This window comes from Piliocolobus tephrosceles, chromosome 12 (genome assembly GCF_002776525.5).
Source record: "Piliocolobus tephrosceles isolate RC106 chromosome 12, ASM277652v3, whole genome shotgun sequence".
NCBI lineage: Eukaryota > Metazoa > Chordata > Mammalia > Primates > Cercopithecidae > Piliocolobus > Piliocolobus tephrosceles.
This window is the reverse complement of record NC_045445.1, coordinates 35843634-35858269: the sequence shown is the minus strand read 5'-3', so window position 1 is coordinate 35858269 and position 14636 is coordinate 35843634. Positions and strand designations below refer to the sequence as shown.

At 47.0% G+C, this 14636-nt stretch overlaps 1 protein-coding gene across 2 annotated transcripts in view; it reads left to right on the top strand.

Annotated features, from left to right (window-relative positions):
* The first annotated feature begins 3172 nt into the window (after positions 1-3172).
* The window catches only part of DOCK11 (dedicator of cytokinesis 11), a 192744-nt gene continuing 181280 nt past the window's right edge, over positions 3173-14636 (top strand). Inside the window, exon 1 of one of the 2 annotated variants that reach the window (XM_026451857.1) lies at positions 3173-3352. In XM_026451857.1, the coding sequence (XP_026307642.1) occupies positions 3251-3352 (102 nt within the window). In that variant the 5' untranslated portion in view covers positions 3173-3250. The remainder of the gene's footprint in view (positions 3353-14636) is intronic. The other variant, XM_026451858.1, reaches the window with a different exon arrangement.

Sequence of the window (14636 nt, the reverse complement as noted above, 5' to 3'; positions counted from 1 at the left end):
TTTTTGAGACGGAGTCTCACTCTTCTTGACCAGGCTGGAGTGCAATGGTGCAATCTTGGCTCAGTGAAATCTCTGCCTCCTGAGTTCAAGAGATTCTCCTGCCTCAGCCTCCCAAGCAGTTGGGATTACAGGCGCCTGCCACCACGCCTGGCTAAGTTTTGTATTTTTAGTAGAGATGGGGTTTCACCATGTTGGTCAGGCTGGTCTTGAACTCCAGACCTCAGGTGATCCACCCACCTCGGCCTCCCAAAGTGCTGGGATTATAGGCATGAGCCACCGTGCTTGGCCCTTCCTGCCTCTTTACCTTGAGTATGGTCTGTATCACATACTACCTTGTGCCATAAATACATTCTGTACTAGACTTTCTTTTTTTTTTCCCAGAAGGAAATAGTGTCTTTAATTCATACTGCATTCTCCCTCAGTGCGTAGCACCAATGCTCAATGTTTATGTACTTAAATAGAAGTCTTAAACCAGAAGAAGTGAAATCTACAATCTCAAGAATGAGCATAGAGCCTGCACAATGGCCAGATGGTGTTTGTGCACCATCAGTGTGACATATGCTTCCCATGGCTCACAAGACTCTGCAAAAATTGCTTACTTCTCCTACTCTATCTCGTACCACTCCTCTTCCTTCTACGTTCTAGCCACACTGGCCTTTTTTTGGTCTTTGAACATATTAAGTCTGCTCCCATCTCTAGGCCTTTGTTCCTGGCATTCCTGTCGCCTGGAATGCTCTACCTGCTGTTCTCCGCTGATTGTTTCTTTTTCTTCAAGACTCAGCTCAGTGTTTACCTCCTCAAAGAAGCTTTTCTTGATCATCTAGTTTAAACTAGGTCCCCAACTCCAGTTACTCTCTATCAACTCACCTTAACTCTCTGCATAGCATTTATCTTTCTGAAATTAACATGTTCATTTCGTTGCACTCACATTGAGCTCCAAGAGAGGAGGGACCTTGCCTGTCTTGTTCAATGCGATGCACCTTCAGTGGCTACCATAGAGCCCGTAGTACTAAGAGTGCTTTTGCCTGAAAGTAACAGAATACTCATCTAAACGTGGCATAAATTGCAGGGGTTTATTTTTCTTACATAAAAAGGAACTCAGAGGTAGGCAGTATCAGGCCTGGTTCAACAGTTCAATGCTATCTGGATTCTGGATTGGCTGCTCTGAGATTGTCTTGGCCTTGCCTCATGGTTGCAATATGGCTGCCAAGGGCCAAAGCATTGCAAGAAAACATCCCTCTCAGGAAGAAAGTGGGGCCTGGGCCTCTCTCCTTTTTTTTTTTTTTTTTTTTTTTTTTTTTAATTAAGGTAGAAAAACTTTCCCAGGAACCCTCCTCTCACACTTCCCTCTTATATCTCCTTGGCCCAAACTGAGTGGGAGTCTAGACCATTGCACTAGTCAATAAGAGGGAGCTTATCATGGTTTTTTCATCAGTCATGATTCATCACCTGGAGTTGGGCCTGTCTTCTCCAAACCCTGTGGCTCTGCCCTGTACCTGAAGTAAATCTGGGCTCTCTTTGCAAGCAAAAAGTGTTATAGCTATTGTGGCAGTAACAAACAGCATGAGCCACACAGGCATTTATGGAATAGAGGGTATGAATTCTTGGAGATCTGCCTATGTGCAACAATTAACAAATTTTACAGATACTGTGCAAAACTAAGATTTGTGACAGAATGTCTTTAGAGGACTTTCAGGTCCCAGGCCCTCTAGGAGCCTCCACATATGCTTTATTGAGACTGATGTGATGACTGAAATAGGCTTACTGCGAAGAGACTTGGCCTCTTCTGGGTTCAAAGAAACCATCACCACGCATGCGCTTGTTTCCAAAATAAAGTCCCCTAAAAGACTGTTTGGTCTCTGAGGGTGGGGAAAGTGCCCTATGGGTGGTGATAGGGCTGCTTTCAGAAGGGCTGCTCCATCCCCCAGACTGAGGGCCATTTCCAACCTCTCAACAAATGAAATAACCAGATAGAAAACTGCCACCATCAGTGGAGCCTTTCACTCTGCACTTCAGGAGGTCTGACAGGGTCACTAGTACTTCAAGATTCACGTCCCTATTTCTGTCTTAAGCATGTTCCTTTTATACCCTGTTATGAGATGTTCTTTGATTCTTGGAAAAACAATTTCTTGGAAGCTGAAAAGGGCAAGGAGATGAATAGGAAATGGAGAGGTGAGTGCAGGGCACTTGTAAAAGCTACTAGAAGATTGGTAAGTCCTCCAAATCCAGGGAGATGGCCTTCCTAATGCCACCCCACCCCCACCCCACTCCTGGTGCAGTCAGTGCTGACCTAGGGACCACCTGCCACAGGCTCAGGCCCCACCACCCAGCTCTCCCCCGTGGGGGACGGAGCGAGGGGTGCCGCCACAATAAGTTCCCATTTCCAGAAGCATGCTCTCTCCCCAGTGTTGCCCCTTGTTAGGTGAACTAACTGAGTAGGAAAACGGTGTGGGCGAGGAGGGGTACCCAGGCGAGCCGCTCACGCTGGAAAGCCGCTCTACATCCTTCGACATTGGTGCGACCCTTCCCCACAGAGCACACAAAAGGCGGCTGCTCCACGTTGTTTTCCAGCCCCTAGCCACCTGGGCCCTGGGGGCTTGCGGGGTGGGGGGACAGGAGAGTTCTCCAGCCCTCCTGCGGACATTGCAGCTCTGAGGCGGGAGAGGAGCACTAGGGTAGAGCACGCCCCACTCTTGGAGACATTTCATCACCCCTCTCTGTTCCCCCACCCCACCCCGCCCCGCCCGCCCCGCTCAAGCGGAAAAAAAAGCAGCAGCCCAGATCTCCCCTCCCGGATGCGGCTGCACCAGCAACATCAGCTGCGGGCGGAGCCCGAGCGGTAGCCACTTCCCCCCTCTTGCCTCGTGACCCTCACCCCCACCTCCAGTTCTCCCTCCCCCTCTACACACCCTTCCCCATCGGACACACCCTCCTGCTTCGGCTGGTGGCGATCGGAGCTCGGGCCCTCTAGGGGAGGGAGCTGCCGCCGCCGACGCCGTGGGGCAGGACAGTGAGCGGGCGAAGCGAGCGAGAAAAGGAGGGAAGGAGGGAACGAGGGAGGAGCAGCGGGTGGGAGGTGGGAGGGAGGAGCAGCGTGAGCCGCGCCGCCGCCGAGCTGCGATGTGGCCGGCCGGCCGGCGAGTAAACAGAGGGAGCAGCAGTGGCTGCGGCCGCCGCGGGCCGGGGCAGTGAGTCCGCCCGCCCGCCAGCCAGCCGAGGTCCGCCAGCCCGCCGAGACCCGCCCGCTGCCATGGCCGAAGTGCGCAAATTCACCAAACGGCTCAGCAAGCCTGGCACGGCGGCTGAGCTCCGGCAGAGCGTGTCTGAGGCCGTGCGGGGCTCCGTGGTGCTGGTGAGTGGCCGGGGAACGGGGCATCCCGGGGGACGCGCTCCAGGCGGGAGCGACGCGGGAAGGGGCAGGAACGGCGCCAGTGCGGCCGCCCGGTGCGCCAAGCGCTCTTTCTCCGCTCCAGTAAGTTTTCGCACCGGTAGCCGCCGGCCGGGGTCCGAGTCCCAGGCGCCCGCTGACAGCGCTCCGACCGCCCGGCACGGCGGAGGCGTGCGCCGGGATGGAAGCGGACTATCAAAGGCGGGTTCGGACGGCTGCGGAGGAGGCGGAGGGGGAGGCGGGAGCTCCCACCCGGTGTAGGGGCCGGGGGTGTGAGCTAAAGAGCTAACCTCGCGCTGCTCTGGACTCCGCACAAAGAGCCGGGGACCGGGGCAGAAGGAGATCCTGATCCCCTCCTGCGAGCACCTGAGGCAGCCTAGGCGGAAGGATGCGATGAGCGTTTGGCACACACACTCTCGCGCGCACACACACACACCGTGTACACAAAAAGGAACCCCACCCAGAAAGCCCCGGGCGCCCAAGCTCGGGCGGGCGGTGAGAACAGAGGAAGCAGAGCGACTTCCTCCTGCAACTGGGGAGAGAGAGGGTGGTGATGGGGTTTGAAGGGGTGCTGCTGCGGAGGGAGGGCATTAGAAACAACAGGGTTCCGCGACAGAGTGGGCGCGGGCTCATCCACCGCAGGGAGAGTGTGTCCCTCGGGGACCCGCGAGCGCTCCAGAGGCAAGGGGAAGGTGCCGTGGGGATTTGGGGGAAGACTGGGTGTGTCAGTCCAGGGATGGAGGACCTGGGGTCAGAGCTCCACAGCTCGGTACTGGGGGATGGGGATTCGAAAGCGCGCTGACTCCCTGGGAACCCTCCCAGAGCACCCTCAGCCTTACCCGGATTGTCTGACTCCGGAGAAAGGCGAAAGGGTGCTAACGGGCACTTGCCCCTTCTCTTGTTTTCAAGACACTCGTTGCCAGTTTCCTGGACAAGCGAACAAACCCTGAATAAGATATCGGACTGATTAATTAGTGTTTTGTTACTTTGTTTTTTGTTGTTGTTTTTGTTTTTGTTTGTTTTTGTCTCCCTCAGCTCCATTTTACAGCGAGTCGTTTGCTGTGTTTAAGTTTCACCGTTTAAGAGAGGGCTCTTTTTGTTAAAACAACTTGTCATCGGAAGGGAACTTCACAGCTTTTCCTTGTAATTTTTCTGTTGATCTTGTAGAATCAGCAATAAAACCCAGCATTAAAGGGAGGCCAGGGGCTTGATCCCAACAGTGGAGAAAGTTGACATTGGTGGGAGTTCTGGAGGAGGATCAAAGGTAAACTATGTACCTTTGAGATAAAGATCTGATCCCTAATACCTACAACTGTGCAACCCTAAATGACTTTAAAGAAATCTCTTTATTGTGGCCGGACCCTTGAAAGTTTAATTCTGCTGTTTAGTGGAGCTAAATCCAGACCTTTAATGTTATTTTAATGGACTTGGCTTATTGTGTGTTTCAGTCTGATTTTGGAGTGAGGACCTGTTGAGGTCAGATTGGAGCCTTGCTTGTCACCACAGCCAGTTAAGAGAGGAAGGCAAGCTGTGTGCAGAGCGTTTATACCAGGGCTCTCATCCTGGGCGATTGTTAACAAGTGATTCAGTCTACCTAGCAGAGAACGCTTTCCTAAATTCGGAGAAAAAAACAGAAACAAAACAACAACAACAACAACAATAAAACTTCCTTGCACAGGGTTGGCTGGCCTTCTACCACAACACGCGAAGAAAGTTGTAGGTGGACAGATTTCTCAAGAGAATAAATGGGACTAAGAAAACTTCTACTGGGATTTGATCAGCGCTTGACCTGCCACCCTAGCAGCAAAAAGTTAACATTAGCGTCCTTTCCCATGTTTTTAGGTTTTCAAAAGAATTTTGTGCATTGCAGATTCAGCGGCTCCTTCCTAACCATTGATTCTATGGCAAAGCGGAAAAAACTGTTACTGGCAGAAGTCTCTTCTAGGAGACACTGGCAGTGGCCATGGTTCCCTTGTCAGCTCAGCTTACTTGGGAACAAGGCCATTGATTTTGACCATTTACACCAGGCAATGCAGAGGAATATTTACTCGTTACTCTAGTAGGTGAAACATTAAGATTTTGGGAGTGAGGCAGAACAGATTCTAGTAATCTAAATCAATGAATATCTATTGAGCCCTTACAATGTACCAGATACAATGCTAGATGCTCTATAATTATGAGAATGCAAATGATCTTTTTCTTCGTTCGTTTCCATTAGTTACAGTCTGGGTTGGTTGTGTGTATGGGAATGTCTTTGTCAATAGGACACCCAGATTATGCACACAAATCAACTTTAAATTCTTCATAGAGCCTTAGCGAATGCTATTTGTAAGCAGTTTAGTCAATGAAAAAATAAGGAAATAGTTCTTACATGGAGTGTATGCTCCTAAATGACTCTCTCTCACAAAGAGCTGTTAACCAAAGTTAGTAAAACCATGAGTGGCTGGAGAGTGAGGGGACCATGTTGCAGCTGCTGCCATAACTTCTGATTCTTTTAAGGGACAGCTGAGGTAGGATTTACACTTGTGCTATAAACCCAAGATACTCACGTTGGGGCTTCAATATGAGATAGAGCCATTACCGCAGCAAGTCAAGCTTTTCTCTGGTGTATCTCTTGTTAGAATGTGGAAAACCCATCAAGCTGTGCAAATATACAGTATTTCCTGTTTAGGTTTTTTTTTTTAAGGATTTTAGAATTACACCCTTATTGGCCCATTGCTAATTTCATTCAGTTTTCCTCACTGTTCGAAAAATTCAGAAGGCTGGGCCTGGGCTATATATATATATAGCATGTTGTTGCACATTCAAACTGTTACTCAGTTATTAGTACTTCCACGAATCTATTAACTAACTACATAATAAAGCAGACAGAGAGACTGTACCACTGTTACTGCATTTTCCTGTAAGTTCAGCATTTTTATGAAGGTCAGTTTTAACCCAGGGAAAGGGATAATTACAGAATCATCATTGAGAGATTTCTCAAGAGGGGATTGGGGAGAAACATTATAACCTGAGAGGGTCTGTGATTAAGAGAGAAGTGTTTCCATATATACATGTTTAAAATGCAGAGTTTTAAATTTTTAAATTGATTTTGTAATTCAGGATGTAGCTACTGGTGCCGCAGGGGAACAAAGGCATTTTGCTAAACCTGTTGTATGATGGCTGCCCTTTAGAGAAGCCACTTTATCAGCCTGGAAGAGTCGCCTAGTAGCTGTTTAAATACTGTTTACTGCTAAGCTTACCCTCAATTCCTTGTGCGCCAAAGGATCGGGAAAGAGTTGCTAGATATTAGGGGTTGTAGCCCTTGGAGGCGCCGTAATGCACGCAGCGTCCCCTGGCTGGCATCAGCCAGATTTCGTTTAATAGCTCCAGTAGAGAAAAGCTCTCCAGAAGCTGAGAATGGCTGAAAAGCGTCTGCAGCTGTTGACTCCCCCAACCCGCTGCTCACAACTACCTTAGCATGGAATGTTTGTTACGTTTGCATTTAGGGAAGCACTGAAAACGGAACCACTCCTCTGCTCACTCTTCCAAGGGAATTTGTGGAAAGTAGGTAATATAGGACAAAACCCACAGCCTCATCTGTAAGGAGGTGAGAACAATACAGAATAAAAGCCGTTTTCAACTTGGGCTTCTTGACCAAGCATTTCCAGTTCAGAGGCTCTCAATGAACTAAGCTCTCAATGAACTGAGGGTCAGGAAAGTTAACCAGAGTATTGGCACCTAAACATAAAATAGTCTCGCTACTGGAGGTTAGTAGGGCCCAGAGCAAGCCACTCCACCAAGATCTGTACAAAAGACCGGTGCAGGTTGCTGTAAAGCCAGAGAGGCCTCCTTGCTGAACCTTTGTTTAAGTACCAAATAGGAAAATTTGTTTTCTAAGACTAACATGTTAAAAAATTCTCTGGATTGAGTCTTTTTCTATTCTAATCGTCAGTGAACCTTTGTTATTTAAGCTTTCATTGCTTTTTTTTTTTTTTTTTTTTTAAGACGGAGGCTCCCTCTGTCGCCCAGGCTGGAGTGCAGTGGCCAGATCTCAGCTCACTGCAAGCTCCGCCTCCCAGGTTCACGCCATTCTCCTGCCTCAGCCTCCCGAGTAGCTGGGACTACAGGCTCCCGCCACCACGCCCGGCTAATTTTTTTGTATTTTTAGTAGAGACGGGGTTTCACCGTGATAGCCAGGATGGTCTCTATCTCCTGAGCTCGTGATCCGCCCGCCTTGGCCTCTCAAAGTGCTGGGATTGCAGGCATGAGCCACTTCCCTTGGCCGCACAAACTTTTAAATAATTTTTTTTTTCATTTATCAGTATCTTATTAACATTTTTTGATGTCAATAAATACAAATCTATATAATCATATTTAATGACTGCCTAAATTTTCATTATGGGTGTATCACAAGTAATTATCGTTTATTGTTTGATATTTTGATAATTTTTCTAATTTTGTGCTGTTATAAACATGAACTATAAAGGTAAATAGCTATATGTCTTTCTTTACTTTTAAATTTAAATTAATTAAAAGTAATCATACCCAGGTGTGGTGGCTCACGCCTATAATCTCAGTACTTTGGGAGGCTTAGGCAGGCATATCACCTGAGGACAGGAGTTCGAGACCAGCCTGGCCAACATGACAAAACCCCGTCTCTACGTAAAAAAAAAATACAAAAATTAGCCGAGTGTCATGGTGCATGCCTGTAGTCCCAGCTATTCGGGAGGCTGAGGTAGGAGAATTGCTTGAACCCAGGAGGTGGAGGTTGCGGTGATCTGAGATCCCTTCACTGCACTCCAGCCTAGGCGACGGAGCAAGACTCCGACTCAAAAAAAAGTAGTAATAATAATCAGTTTCTAAATTTCACTTGCCACAGTTCAAGTGCTCAATAGCCACATGTGGCTAGTGGCTACTATATTGGACATGCAGATATAGAGCACTACCATCAGTAATTGAGTGAATGTCTTTGAGAAGGCATTTTCAAAATTGCCAGATTGTTCCCTTAGGATAAATTCTAGCAGTGGACTTGCTTGCTCAAAGATTACACTGTATACATTTTTAGTATTAAAAATTCCTCTTATGTACTGTTAAATTGCTCTACAGAAAGTAGCTTCAGTTTATTTTTTCACCAGGAGAGTGTGAGGGTGTTCATTTTGTCTCTCCCATGCCAACGCTTGTTAGTAATATTTTAAACTTTTTTGCAGTTTGATAGGAAATAAATGGTACATCATTGTTCTAATTTGCATTTCTTTGATTACTCTTAAAGTTGAACAGTTTTTCATGTTGATTGGCCTTTCATAGTTCTTCTATTGAGGCTTGAATGAATCTTCTTACAGACTTATTTCCTCGTTTGTGATTCTTGCAATACAGTCTCCATCCCCCAAGATTCTGTTTTGCTAAGTCTGGGGTGGGGCCTGCATCTGTATTCTTTTAAACGACCCCAGGTAATTCTCATGTGCCCAGAAACACTCATCTAGACCATTTGTCCACTCAAGGCAGGAATGTCCTTTCCACCCACCCCTGACAAATGATTATTTAGCTTTTCCTTAAACACCCCTGCCTGTTAGAGGGCTATGTTAGAAAAGGTTCTTGGGTCGAAATTTACTGTGTAAATTTCACCATGGGCTAGACCTAGCTCTGCTGTTGGAGCCACACATGATTGCTTCCTTCCTCTTTCGCATAACAACCTCTCAAATATTTAGAGACAGCCACCATGTCATTTTTAAATTGACTCTTCACAAGGCCAAAGAGGCTTCATTTCTTTCCTTTGTTCCCCACATGACTTGCTTTCAAGATTCTGCATATCATGGTCATCCTGTTTGGGCTCTTTTCCAAGTTTTCTATGTCCTACTTAAGATGTGAGAGACACAGCATAAGCTAGAGGATCAGATCTGGTCTTGAATCCAACATCTGTCACCTGCCTGAATTGTGAACAGAGGCAAGTAACCTGGTCTCATTTTCCTTATCTGTGAAATGGGGATAAATAGTAGTACCTCCCTTGTGGAGTTCTTGGGAATAACGAAGGTAACATATGGAAAGTTTCTAATGTATAAATGATTCATGAAGGTTAAACAAAGAGATCTGGTGAAAAAAAACCAAACAGTATTCCAGAAGGATCTGCCACTGAATATAGGTGGGGAGGGGGCAATGTTTTGTATCAATTCTGGGTGTGAGCCGAGAAGCCAGGGGCTGTGTATGCATTTTTATTCCCAGCCCAGCCCCTCACACAGTGCCTGGAGTGCAGTAGATTCTTAGGTGTTTTGTGAAAATACACTGCCAACCTTGGGTATGATGGACTCATTGTTGGGAGAAGACCCTGGAGGCCAGGAAATGACTTAAAATACAGTTAATATAGTTCTGGAGAGAGATAACAAAGGCTTTTTTTTTTTTTTTTTTTTTTTTTTGAGATGGAGTTTCACTCTTGTCGCCCAGGCTGGTTTGCAATGGCACGATCTCAGCTCACTGCAACCTCTGCCTCCTGGGTTTAAGCGATTCTCCTGCCTCCTGGGTTCAAGCGATTCTCCTGCCTCAGCCTCCCAAGTAGCTGGGATTACAGGTGTGTACCACCATGCCCCAGATAATTTTTGTATTTTTAGTAGAGGCAGGGTTTCACCACTTTGGCCAGGCTGGTCTCAAACTCCTGACCTCAGGTGATCCACCCACCTCAGCCTCCCAAAGTGCCGGGATTATAGGCCTGAGCCACTGTGACAGGCAAACAAAGGCTTTTAACTGAGGCAATTAGAATGGAGATAAGGGAGAAGAGGTAAGAAACATTGTGCTGAGAAAATCAACAGGATTTGGTGATTCTTAAAAGGGAAGGAGAAGGGGGAGGAAGAAACAGGAAGAGCGGAGGTGGAGTCAAGATAATTTTGAGGTTTCTCAGCTTGGGTGAACTGAAGGAAAAGCAAGTTTGTTGACAGGGGAAGGGAAAAGAAAATGAGCAACTTCTATTTGAGAGGGTTGTCAGGGCAAAGCCAGGTTACAGTTAAGCAAGACCGTGGCTGAGCATATAAGGTTGTCTTTTGGCAAAGGACTAGGGTTCTTGAGGGCAGAGGTGGAAAGTGTTCCAAGTGCGTTCAGGAAGGAGAGGAAGAGCCAGGAAAAGGCCAGGGCTGAGTGGACGGAGATGAGATTGTAGGTGCGATTAGCTGATTGAAGAGGTTTGCACCTTTGGGGGTGATTAGGGAAGTGGGAGGCAGGGTGTGGAGAAATGATCTGGAGGCCAGCCCCCGACTTCCAGTTAGAATGGGGATGGGAAGTGAGTTCACTCCTTGGGCAGATCGCACTCTGGGGTGGGTCTGAGCAGCAGTTGCCCTAGAGCAAGAGGGGGTCAATGAGGGGTTGACTTCCTGCTCAGGTGCTCAGGAGCTCAGGAAGAGGCTAATAGGATAGTTCCTGCTTTTAAGGGAGACTAGAGGTATGTAAATAACCTAGAGAAGATAGAAGCCAGATAGGAGGCCAGTGGTCAGTGGTTTCCCAGTCTTCACCCCATCTCCGACCCCCACCCCAACCCCCAGTGCTCTCTCTTGAGATCCTTAACATTTTTCAAGACTTTTGTCCTTTCTGGGTTTGACAAGGTTAAATAGGCCTTTACTAATGAACATTGTTCTGTCTGTGGCATTTCCCACATTTATTTGACCACAGACCCTGCTCCGCTCCCCCGGCTTTTTATGGAAAGTGGAGAGCAAATGGTAACGTCTAACAGACTGAGAAATTCCTATATAGTGTGCCTGTGTAACTAACTCATCTTGGCATTCTCTTACTTGACCTCTGTGGATTGCAAGCAGTGGTTGCTACTTTCCCATGCTCCACTTCAAGAACCACCCTTGCTATTCAGTTCAGAGGAGTAATTCACCTAATTGTGCTTTCTCTTGAGCTGTAGAACTATCAGCAAGGCATGTTGAAAGTGTATCAGTTTTTTTAAAGAATTTGTTTATCATGGAAGGGGAGGCCAAAACTACATGAGGGTATAGCGCGAGCCATTTCTTCTTTTCTGTAAATCCTAATGGTACTTAGAATACGTTTCTCTTTGAGATTTACACCTCTTGGTTTAATTTTCATCAGACATGCAGAGGAGTTGGTGGGTAACATTAGCCTGCCGTTTATATCAGCCTACAGCCAGATGCCTTTTTGATTCCTTGCAGGACCCCACCCTGGACGCTCCCAGAGCAGTAGCTGGAATGGAGCAAAGAGACAGCGTCAGTTAGCTGCCATTGCCTGTAAGCTTGTGCTTCAGAGCAAAGTGGTTAAGAGAGTAGGCTCTGGAAGCATGCTGCCCAGGTTCATAGTTCAGCCATAGATGACCTTGGGCCAATTATTTAACCTTTCTGGACAGTGGTAACCCCCTCAGGAGCTTGTTGAAAGGCTTGAATGAGTTATTTTTTTGTTTGGTTTTTTGAAACGGTTCTCGCTCTGTCACCCAGGCTGGAGTGCAGTGACACAAACTTGGTTCACTGTAACCTCCGCCTTCTGGGTTCAAGCGATCCTTCCACCTCAGCCTCCCTAGTAGCTGGGACTACAGGTGTGCACCACCACTGCCCGGCTAATTTTTGTGTTTTTAGTATAGAGACAGGGTTTCGCCATGTTGGTCAGGTTGGTCTCGAACTCCTGACCTCAAATGATCTGCTTGCCTTGGACTCCCAAAGTGCTGGGATTACAGGCGTGAGACACCATGCCCAGCCTTGAATGAGTTATTATAGTCTTAATTTATAATATTTAAAGCATTTCGAGCGGGGTTTGGCAATTGTTAAGTACTGGTGACTGCTGGCTCGCATTATCATCCCCGGGCTTTATGGTGGGCAAGAGACGTCTTTTGTGTATGTATTACAAGTCAGCAGACAGAAAAGTTAACTGGAAGAGAGGAAACAGATACCCTTGCTTTAATTTCTTGCTCCAGATGATGCCCCAAAGGGGTGAGTCACATGGCTGAGCCAAGAATCATACCCTTCCTGGAAGAACAAGCTGGCAGACCCCTCTGCACAAGGTTCTTGCCAATACCCGTTCCAGTCTGACTTAGTCATACCGAAAAGCATAGTGGATGGGAGCAAGGGTTCTGGGTTTTTGGCATTTTCCACCTTCACACCAGTTTAATGAGTGAGTGGGAAGGCTGGTCCTCAAGTGGGGAGAAGCGCTCTGTCCTATGCCTGGACCGGAAGGCTCTCCAGACTGGGGAAACTGTATCTGTGGCCTTTGGCAGAAGCACTTACCTTTATGCCAGCTTGTTCAGTGTGATTTATGCAAAGGGGTGAATAGAAGAGAATTGAGATCTGTGTGGAAAAACAGAGCTTGGACATGCCTACCTTTCCCTTTCAAACCTTCACTGACGCCAGGCACGTTAGCTTACACCTGTAATCCCAGCCCTTTGGGAAGCTAAGCTGGGAGGATTGCTTGAGCCTGGGAGTTCCAGGTCAGCCTGGGAAATACAGGGAGACCCCCATCTTTACAAAATTAAAACAAAAATGAGCCGGGCATGGTGGCACATGCATGTAGTCCAGCTACCTGAGAGACTGAAGTGGGAGGATTCCTTCAGCCCAGGAGTTTGAGGCTGTAGTGAGCCTTGATTGTGCCGCTGTACTCCAGCTTGGGTGACAGACTGAGACCCTGTCTCAAAACAAAACAAAACAAACAAAAAGCCCCTAAAACCCAAAAGCCTTTCTTGATATCAGTTTCACTCTTAATCCTCACATTTAATAGTCAAGTGAATATTGAAATTCAAATGCTTTTTTAAAATTCTATTTTGGAGCTGAGCCCTTTGGCTCACACCTGTAGTCCCAGCACTTTGGGAGGCCGAGGCGGGTGGATCACTTGAGGTCAGGAGTTTGAGACCAACCTGGCCAACATGGTGAAACCCTGTCTCTACCAAAAATACAAAAATTAGCTGGGCGTGGTGGTGCACGCCTGTAGTCCCAGCTACTTGGGAGGCTGAGGCATGAGAATCGCTTGAACCCGGGAGGCAGAGGTTGCAGTGAGCTGAGATCATGCCATTGCACTCCAGCCTGGGTGACAGAGTGAGACTGTCTGAAAAAAAAAAAAAAAAATTATATTTCGGAAACATGTGTTTTAATAGGAAATTTTAAAACTTAAAGCTCTCTTGAGAAATTATTCTTTTATATTGGGCTATTCTGGTTTTGTGGTAGCAGGATAAGTTCTGTTAAGGATAGTGTGTGGCTGGGAATGATGGCTAGTGCCTAAAATCCCAGCATTTTGGCAGGCTGAGGCAGGAGGTTTGTTTGAGGCCAGGAGTTCAAGACCAGCCTGGGCAACATAGTGAGACCCCCATCTCTACAAAAAAATAAAAAGAATACTGTGCATAGGTTCCTAGCAGAGTCAATACAGTGGAAAACATGCCGACTGCTCCAGCTCCAGGTGGTTCATCTTTTGTCTGTGTACAGCCTTGCACAATCATGCCTAAATTTGCTATTAATGATTTCCTGCCATTCTTCTCCACTTTTATTGCCTATTGAGTTTATTGTTCATGGGAAGTTATGTGCTTTGGCCTTTTTTGACTTCTGTTGGATTGTGTATATGTTTCAAGCTGCTAAGAAATGTTAGAAGATATTCTGATACTTCAGCTTTCCCATCGCATTGCTTTCCCATCGCATTGCTTTCCCTAATGACTGGAAATATTTTGCTGGGTAAGATTTAACTGAGAAGTCAAGTGTTCTTCTAAGTCTCTGAGACAGAACATCTTTATTTGAAGTGTTTCGGTGAAGTGTGTCAGAAGGCTGGGGAATTCTTTTGTATAAGACTTCTTTTTTTTTTTTCCCCCGGAGACAGAGTCTTGCTCTGTCACCCAGGCTGGAGTACAGTGGTGCAGTCACAGCTTACTGCAACCTCCGCCTCCTGCGTTCAAGCGATTCTCCTGCTTCAGCCTCCCAAGTAGCTGGGATTACAGGAGCCCATCACTGTGCCCAGCTAATTTTTGTATTTTTAGTAGAGATGGGGTTTCACCATGTTGGCCACGCTGGTCTCGAACTCCTGACCTCAGGTGATCCATCCACCATGACCTCCCAAGGTGCTGGAATTACAGGCATGAGCCACTGTGCCCAGCCCATTTTTTTATGATGACAAGACCTTGAGTTTTTTTATAGCCGAAATCTTAAGAGTTAAAAATGCTGTTATATCTATCTGTGACCTCATATGTCTACAGGTCACTACTAAACACATATCACATAGTCATCACCCCTCTTCTGTAAGTGGGGAAACAGAGGCATGGTTTTCAGTGAGGCAGGCCATAGGTTATTTGTATTAATGAAATGACAGA